Raw genomic sequence first — 10,164 nt, forward strand, 5'->3', positions numbered from 1 at the left:
ATGACAAAGAGTCATCAATTGCCATATTTTAACTGAACTTGAATATTTATCAATCTTGTTATTTTTATTTCTTTTTCCTATAATATTTGTCTGTTTTCTGTTATTGTATTTCAATCGAATAAATGTGTATATGTTAGATTTTTGGTAAACATCATATACACTCACACACACACACCAACACACATACACAGAAATTGTCCCAGGATTGGTAGAATCTTCTCAGACCCATACCACACACACACACACACACACACACACACACACACACACACACACAAACACACATGGACTCATCCTAAGCCATAAAAGAAGATGGTTTTATATTGGTGTAAGCATCAAACACAGGGGTGGGGAATTTTTCCAGAGGTAAAATTTAAATTTGGGAGAGGGGACAGCTCATCCTCCCACGGACTAATCCCCGGGGGTTGGGAAAGTGAAACCCGGGGCGCGAGAATCGCATATTCCCCGCCTATAATGCGGACTACCCCCAGCTACTTTCAACATTGCACTGTACTGTATAGGCAGGTGGTCTCCGTAGCCTGTGTGTATGTGTGAGCTTGCACGCAGGTGTACATTTTGAGAAACCGTTTCATATTGCCCCGTCTCAATATACTTAAATCTTCGGACACTACTCCCCTTCCCCTTTATTGCTTTAACTGTACCTATATTATAACCCACCTCCTTTCAGTAGCAAAATATCCCTAGCCCACCCCCTCCCCCCCTTTTTATGAGCTTAGTTGACTCAAGTCGCAAACTGAATTGGACTTGAATTTTATTTCAGTTACATTTAAACTTTCCGCGAGGAAAGATCAAATTAAATATTCCTAACCATGGATAATAATCAAATTAGATTAGTGAATTCAAACAAGTTATTCAACAATATGAATATCTCAGCTCCTTTTCCTTTTGGCCACAGAAACACATTGGCTGATGACAAACTATTTGGAGAAAGAAAGCAAGGATTTCATTTTGAACATATTGCCTCAGAGTTTGAGAATAGTTATGAGGAGGCTGACAGTGGCATTGAGTCTGAAGTTTCTTCTTCAACATTATCACCTGGAAGCATTGCAAACCCTTCATTATTTTCACCATTAAGTGTCAGCTCCTTGGCATCTCCTGTCAGTTCCTCATATAAATGTGATGATATGGACCAAACCAAACCTCTTTGTCTTGTCAAAAAAGAAAGATTAACCGCAGAAGATGACAAGACCGCCAAATCTCCAGTGTGTAAAAGCCAAAGTGCGAAGCACTGGAAAAAATCGTTGAAAAGTAACTTTTTAAATACCAGTGATATTTTAAAATCTTCTCCTAAAAAAGTGCTCAGAGATATTTCTAACATTATGCCATCACAAAAGTTAACAGAAGTATCCAAGCCTAAAATAGTTCAGCCCTGGAATATTGAATCCAAATCTCGGCCACAGCCAGCAGAGTCTATTGTCTCCCAATTGCCAGCTGTCCTTCTCCAAACTCCGTCAGTAGCAGTTACTGAACACCAAAGAGTGAAATCAGAAAATATCAATATGTTACCTAGTTATCCACAAATTCAAATAAAATCCGAGCCTGGCCAAGATTCCATGAGAATTCCGGTTATTTCTCTGCCAGAGACACATTTTTCACCCCTTCCCTCATTGTACCCCATCGTCTCAACACATGAACAACAACATCACAATAATTTTGTGTATTTTAGTTCCCCGCTAATGACATCTAGTCCAGCTATGCCTTCCGGTCAGCAGCACACCAGAATTTCATATCCCACACTTCCTTCCTCTGCCCACAGTCCCACCCATTTAAATACTTCAACAGATTATTATCATAACAGTTCAATCTTTAGCAGCCCATCCGCTCTTAGTCCACAATCTGCTAGCCTGCGGCTGCCAACCACTACAGTCAGTGACCAACCGCTGTACTACTGCAAAGAATGCAAAAAATCTTTCTGCACCGAGTCTGGCTTTATCAAGCATCAACATTTACATTCTTCCAACCAAATTCAAAAACAGTTTTCCTGCAAGTATTGTCAGAAGACATACAACAGTCAGTCTGCACTGAAAATGCACATCCGCACGCACACCTTGCCCTGCAAGTGTCCCGAGTGCGGCAAGTCCTTCTCCCGCCCCTGGCTGCTACAAGGCCACATGCGGACACACACCGGCGAGAAGCCGTTTTCCTGCACACATTGTTCCCGCAATTTTGCGGATAAATCCAACCTGCGGGCCCACCTACAGACACATTTACAGAACAAGAAGTATTCCTGTCCCGGCTGCATGAAGTCCTTCAGCCGCATGAGCTTACTTACCAAGCATACAGAGTCAGGTTGCAATGGCGGCCACCGGAGTGGCCCAACAATCACGCAACCTCTCATGGATATAACCAACATGATCTCATCTTAAAAACTTTACAATAATTTCATTCAGAATTTTATGTATGATCTTTATTATGTTTGTGACTTGTAATTCTTCCAGTTAAAGATTATGATTATATTAATTATTATAGTTTTAATATTAATGTTATGCATTTATAATTAATTAAATTAAATATTCAATGTGCCAAAAAATAAAATACATGCTTGAAATTAATTTCTTGACTTATTTATTATTTCAAACAAGGATGGCAACATCTTAGAGTAAAGTGTGAGGGCATTTTAAATACAAAAATGTATACAAAGGGGCAGTAATAAACATTTATCGCTATTCGCTAACGTTTCCGCCATTTAAAAATTATAGCTCTTCAATGCTATACATGGTTATCGATTCGATATCATGATATTATACAAAAAAAATATTTAGATAATATATATTTTGACAGAGAATTATAAAAAGATAGAAAAAGGTTGTGTGTTTCATATTTCTTAACTATGATTCGTTCCAAGCTCATTTTGTCACTATAAAAGGCGGCAGTCTGTCTATCTTCGCTATCAATAAAATAATCATAAATTTGTTAATATGTACAAGTTTGGACCTAATTAAATCCATAGCCCACTGAATAGGATAATTATATAGGGGTTGGGAAGTAAAATAGGAATTTTTAGAAAAAGAATGTTTGTATTCAAAGGTAGCATATTTTCTTATTTAATAATTTATTCCTTTAAGAACAAACTATACATAATTAAATCACATAGTCTTGAATTATTAATATATACAGTTTATAAAATAGCACATAAATTGTTAATAACAAGCGATATTATAATATATTGTAAAAAATTTTATATTTTTTTTTTTAACTAGTTATATTTGGAGACAATTTGAAAATCAAATACTAAAATATTTTGTGTTGTCTTTATATTTCAAAACAAAATTAATAAATTTTTCAATAAGATATGTTGATATACCACCTTTATCTAATAATTTTGAACAGAATTGAGCTAAAAGCAATGTTTGAGAAAAATAATTGTTTTCATTCCATCTTGATAGACAAGGTTCTTTACTAATTTTTAGCGCCTTGTCTTTAGCTGCTAAAATGAGCATCGAAATTTGAGCAAAATCGTCACCTTTAAAGCATTCATAATAGATGTTAAAAAGAAAGAAATTTTCTTTAAGGAAAATGAACTCAGGGCGACCCTGAAAGTAAATTTCATCTAGAAAAATAGCAAGACAATGGGCGAAGTATTTCGGGAATTTGCAGAAAAAAATTGCATGATCTGAATCATTTTTTACATAACATTTAGTACAAATATCACTATCAATTAGATTCCATTTGAATAATTTTGTACAACTTACCAGTGTGCGTATGTATTGTTCAAAAAGGAATCCTTTATAATATAAAGTTATAGGTAGATCAAGAACAATCTTAAAACTATTTTGAAAATTTTCAATATCTGGAAACCATTTTTTATCTACCTTTCTAGTTTCTATTGAAGGATGAATACTGGCAATTTTTTTCTTATGCATTTGTTTGAAAAAAAGCGAAAAAATTGATGGTGTCTCGTATGTAAGATAAAAAAGAGGTTTTTCTGCATTTTTATTCTTATTCAAAGATAAACATTGTAAGGAACTAAACTCAAACTCATTTGAAATGTTTATAACCACCTCTTTTAGTTTTGCATAAATTTCCTGGTGATTGTCTAAATTTTCTATCAAATTTTCTTTAATAACAGGAATATAAAGATATTTTTGCTGAATTGATATACTTTTTAATATAGAAGCAATAGTCTTTAAATTACATCTATCAAGGATTATACTTTCTCTACTGCTAAATTTAATGTCTTTAGACCAATAGGATGAAGTAATGGGCGATTGCAAGAATGTCTTTGGATTTTTTTCTAACTCTTCTAGAAAAATTTTAGATTTTTTAAACATTGTTTTCCCCTGAGGTGGGTATAAAGACATAAATTTATTATTGTATTTTTTCAACATATTAGAGCCAAAATTCTTAAGAATAGAAGAAATAGGTACATGCTTTTGTTTTAGAATTATAGCTAGATTTGAATTAGGGTATTCGTTGGCATGTTTGAGGATATTAAAAAAGCTTGTTATCCAAATAGAAAAACTTTGCTGTTCTGGTAAAAGCATATTTAAACCGCCATCGTGAAACTCTGATTCAATTCTCTTTTTAGCTACTTTGTATCTGTGACTTGATCCATTTGACCAAAGAAATTTAGAAGTACTTTTCCATATTTTTTTGCATATCACATTATTTGGTGAGTAAATTCTATATATGTGCAAAGCACAGGAATTCATGAATGAAAGGCACAGATTTCTTCTCTTAAAAATATTTGTTCCATGGTTAAAATGCATATTTTTAGAATGATTATTAAGTTTATTCAATAATTCTTTATATGTTAAATTTAGAGAAGTTGCAAAATCAAAAGACAAGTAAACTCCTAAATGTTTAACAATATTACAGGGTGTTCCCAAAGAACTTAAATTTACTGGACAGTTGCCATATGTTAAAATTTTTGTTTTTTTGAAGTTAATTTCTATATTTACTGTTGACTTTAGTTTTTTAAGTAAATCAGATAAAGAAGTCACATCTTTTTCAGTTTTTAGAGTTAAAGCTTTAAAGCCGTCATCGGCAAAAAATATGGCTGGCAAATTGTGTTTTTTGATCTTTAACATTAAGTGTGACATTAACTTACTGTTTAAGCAAGAATAAAATAAGTGATTATAAATAACAAATTTATTTGCACTACTAGGGGCACCCTGTGGAAATCCCAACTTAATTTCATATTGTTTTGATATATGATTATTTACAACCACCCTAAATTTGCCTCCATTAGAAATAGATGCCCAAACTTTGGCAAATTGTGGTGAAAAAATGTGGCTTAGTATCTTATCAGATACTTCGTATAACGTTTGATCATATGCTTTTTTTAAATCAAAGAAAACTAATTGGGAATCTATTTCTTTAGACTTTATATAGTTCATTATAGCAGTGATAGATATTGTAGCAGTAGCCATGTGCCGTTTCTTAATAAAGCCAAATTGATCAGAATGTACAATTTTACTCATGAAAGGAGCAATTTTATTGTTTAATGCTTTGTCCAAAATTTTTTGGCTGTTTTCAGATAAATAAATTGGCCTTAAATTATCCGGATTTGATGAATCTAAATCTTTTTTTGGAAGAAAACAAACATTTTTGATCTTAATAAATGAAAAATCTGAATTATCTAAATCCATGTCATACATTTGATTAAATGCATTAGTTGCAAACTTAGGGACATTTTGAAAAAGAAACATAAATAAACTTTTTGGCTGTGATGTTGGTCCAGGGCTACTACGATCTTTAAGAGATTTTATGACTTTTAGAAACTCCTTTGTACTACTATATGGAGAAATAGTATTTTGTATTTTAGGAAAAATATCATCCAGCTTTAAATTAAAAGTTTCTAAAAGTCCGTTTAAATCAGCTTTAGGAATATCATCAGGACAGACAGATGCAGCATGAATTTTGCCTAGTTTATTTACAATTTTTTCAGGACAATCAGTCATTTCATTGTCTATTAGTAAATTGTAACTGTTCTTTTTCTTTGGTTTCATATTTTGATATGTAAGATAATTTGGTTTACCATCTAGCAGAAGATATCTCATATAATATATTTCTGCCCTTGAACTAACCAAGTTTTTAAAATATTCTTGCTGCGTCTGAATAATGTCCTGAATGCTTTGCAAAGAATCTTTATCAGGAGAAGTTTCAATCTTATTATATAACATATTAATTTGTGAATCAAAATCTTTTGTTTTCTGAAACTCTTTGTGTCTCAATTTTGAGTAAAATACATCGTGTTTTTGCTTTAAATGTTGAATAAGATTAAACATTGTTCCTGTATATTGATTTTTTGCGTTTAGAAAGGATAAATCATCCACTGAAACATTTGCCAAATTTATATTTTTGTCATCTGAGTTCTTTTTTAGAAACCATTCTGTTTCTGTTTTCATAATATCTAGAAAATTTTTATCTTTAAACAAAAAAGGTTTCCATGTTTGATTTTTGTATTTAAATTTACTTTTTTTGGCAACTGTGACAGTTTTATGATCAGAAAAACTATTAAATCTAAATTCTATATGATTAAAGTAGTCAAAGTTACAAAAGAAATAGTCAATATTGCTTTTGGAGTTAAATCTTTGCCCTGAACCGCGCCAGGTAAAGATTGGATTGACAGAAAGTTTATTGGCTAAATTAATCATATTGTGTCTAACTAAGAAATCATGCAACAGCTTAGCCCTGTAAAAATGTCCAGGGTTGTTAAAATCGATATTAAAATCCCCAAAAAAGGTGAATGCTGTCAAATTATGATCTTTTATAAATGTAGCAATTCTATTTAACATATCTTTTAGCTCTAAAGTTGAACAAGATGGTAAATATGTAGGAATTAAATGAAATATACTGTCTCCAATTTTATATTTCAAATACATGCAATGCGTGGAAATTATTGTCCTTGTCTCCATAATTTTAAATACATTGTCATGATACACAAAAATACCAGCTTTTGGTTCATTTCCGCTTGTTTCCCCCCCGTATACACATCCCTTGGGAAGTTTTATTTCACGATGAGAGCTTTTTAATTTTGTTTCAAGACAAACAAAAATGCTAGGAACATAGTTAGCTGAACACGTTAATTCTTTAATCTTAAAAGGAACCTTAGATAAGTTTAATTTTCCTTTTGAAAAAAAACCAAGACCACGGACATTGGTAAATTTAATACTTAAAGGAATATTTTTATTAGACATACGAATTACGAATTATAAAACAATAAAAAAATAATAATTTAAATAAAAGAAAGAACTAAAAAAATTCTAAAAATCAATTTGACTTGACTTTTAGCATAAGCCTAAATGAATAAGCCCTTCGGTTTCTTACTTAGTATGAAAAAAGGATTGAAACCACCTCCCTAAGTTGTGTAATTGTATTCTAAAGATTCATTTAGCCGGCCTAAAAGACAATGAAATATTAACATTAAGTTATTTATCACTCTTGTCCCCCCCCCCCCCCCCAACTTATATTTTACTTATTTGCAGACACATGAGCAAAGCTTCTCTAAAATTATGTACATATATTCTTATCTGTATAAATCTAAACTAATTCTCACCCTTGCCCTCCCCCCAACTTATATTTTACTTATTTACAGACATATGAGCATAGCTTCTCTAAAATTATGTACATATATCTTGCTTTACATTTAAAAAAAAATATATTATTATAGCTGCTTAATATCATATAGCTTTTTTACTAGAATAAGGATATTGTTTTTTTTAAACAGTTGACAAAATTGATCAATAACTAGTTTGTGTTGTGATTGATGAATGCATGTGCTATTTGTAATAAAAAGTCCATGCTGTTAGGATTTTCCTGATAGCTTCCATAGTGATGTGTTGGTGGGCTTCGCGTTGGTGGAATGCGGGCTGGCGGGCTGCGGAGTGGCGGATTGCGGGCTGGCGGGCTGCGGAGTGGCGGATTGCGGGCTGGCGGGCTGTGGAGTGGCGGTCTGCTGGTTGGCGGGTGGCAGACTGGTGGGCTAAAGGCTTGCTGGTTGACTAAATTCTGCCTTAGGTTTGTTTTTGGTTTATTTCTAAACCTGTCATTGTGTTGTGGTTTAGTTGAATATCTTGATTTTGGTGTTCTATGCATATAATCATCCTTGTTTACATGAATATAGGATTGACCCACAGATGTGTAATTAAACACCTTTGCCTTCCCTCCTCTTCCGCGACCTTCTCCCCGCGCCCCTATCCATTCTCCACTGCCACCGCCTCTACTGCTAACACCTCCCCCTCCTTTCACTTCCATCCCCTTGATACCTCCGTTGTCTCTGTTATGTATACTGCTGACCCCTTCGCCTCTCCCCTGTTGCCCCCTACCCCCTGATCCCCCTACCTGTGTCTCCTTACCTCCGTCATTTTTAACCTCCTTCCCTTTACCTCCCAACAACGCAGTTTTATAAGATTTACCCTTTTTTTGTTTATACTTGTTAATGATATGTTGTTTGGGCTGGTTCATTGGTCTGTAAATCTTGCTGTCCTTTCTGATGACATCTAAATCCTTGCACTGCACCTTATCATTTGCTGTAACTTCTAGCTGTTTACTTCTTTTATATGTCACCTCCGTCCAGTTGTTGTCTGCTTCTGTCTTGTCTGTCTCCTGTTCATCTTTTGGAAGCCTTTCATAAACAAATTCCTGAATAGTTTGTTTAAAAAACAAATATTCATCTGATGTCATATCTTTGTCCTGCTCTGGTATGTATAGCCCAGAGTGGTACAATGAATTAGTAGGGCATTCTTTGTACTCTGTTAGACCTTCGGTTCCAGGTATCTTTACAATGAACATAGGAGCCAAAAAATCCGCGTAATTGGTGGCCATAAAATCATTGATGTGGTAAAATTCAATTTTACCCTTATCTTGTAAATCCCTGAGAATTGTGGACAGAATATGAACATTATGTTTTAAAGTTGGGTATCTGAACAAGCTGTATTGGATTGGAAGCGATATTTTATTCCTGTGGCAGTGTTGTTGAATCTTCTTGACTGCTATCTGTCTCTTTAGAGGTGATATGTACATGACATTTACAGGATATCTCAGTTTGCCATGCTCCTCTACAGGTGGAAGCTGTATGATCTCTGTTATGTAATCACACCCTGGTATGTTAGTACCACCTATGATCGTTGACAGACTTGCATAGTGTGAATATGGCGTGCTCCATGATTTAATATCAATTGGCACAAGCCTTTGTGCATCAATAATGTGTAAAGTACTGAAGAGATCAATAAGCTCTGGCGTTCTGTTGTGGCTGAACTTGTGTATAGGCTCCTCTTCACTGCCAGAAGTAAAATCTAGCCTGTTTAACAGAGCCATAAACTTTTCATTGAGCCTGGAGCATTTTGCTTTCACTTGCTCCACGTCAGCATGGCTACTCTTATTTAGCTCCTCAATTTGTATTTTAATTTCATTTATTTCACTTAGGCAATTTTGCATATCATTCTTTACTATGCACTTTTCACCTCCTTTATCACAAATAATTGCCCCATACTTAAAGAATTTATATTTGTTATCCTTTGCAGAATCTGTGTTTTCACTCATGTTGCCTAATGGATTAGCCTCCATCACTAGATATATTGTCAGCCCGGGAAATATTTTGTATTCAAATTTTATGAAAGGTAAACTACATAAAAAAAAACGAATTTATGTTGATATTATTGATGATAAGATAGTTCAATTCACACTTTTGTACATTAGGTGAACTTTTACATGCTTAATGCTATATAACACAGGCATATAAGCCGGCTAAATGGGTAATTGACCTTAAAGCCTAACTAACATATGGGCTAGCTTAGCGGTCAGACGTCTTACCCTCACAAAGATAATGACACAACTGAGGTAGCATATTTATAATATTCAATTGCACAGCTGTTTGTAAGATATTAAGTCACTGGCATACTAACCAAACTTTGTAAATGAGTTCTATCTAATACTTTAAAAAAGAACATGTTATTGGGATAAAAAAAATCAAGAAGATCCTATGATACTATTTAATATATCAATGGTCAATATAATTTTAATTTTCGACAAAGAACACGTTGCTTGAACAAAAACAAACGTACAGAAAAAGTAAAAATTTGCTGCGCTACTATTAAAATGGTTACAGTGAGATGAACAAGGATGACACAACAGGAAAATGTATGTTGGAGCGCATCTCATTGGTTAAGCAGGTGACCATAATACTCAATATATATACGT

At 33.6% G+C, this 10,164-nt stretch overlaps 1 protein-coding gene across 1 annotated transcript; it reads left to right on the forward strand.

The window, feature by feature from the left end:
- Window positions 1-795: 795 nt before the first annotated feature.
- LOC145315393 (uncharacterized) lies at window positions 796-2,573 on the forward strand. The gene has a single exon (XM_080155379.1). It carries the CDS (start codon window positions 831-833, stop codon window positions 2,385-2,387), a length of 1,557 nt encoding a protein of 518 aa, XP_080011505.1. The 5' UTR covers window positions 796-830; the 3' UTR covers window positions 2,388-2,573.
- The last annotated feature ends 7,591 nt before the right edge of the window (window positions 2,574-10,164 follow it).

This window comes from Acartia tonsa, chromosome 1, assembly GCF_053477335.1.
Source record: "Acartia tonsa isolate MP-2025a chromosome 1, ASM5347733v1, whole genome shotgun sequence".
Lineage (NCBI taxonomy): Eukaryota > Metazoa > Arthropoda > Copepoda > Calanoida > Acartiidae > Acartia > Acartia tonsa.

What these genes read in the sequence shown, in the direction of transcription:
- LOC145315393 (XM_080155379.1), top strand. Translation starts at nt 831, where the DNA reads ATGGATAATAATCAAATTAGATTAGTGAATTCAAACAAGTTATTCAAC.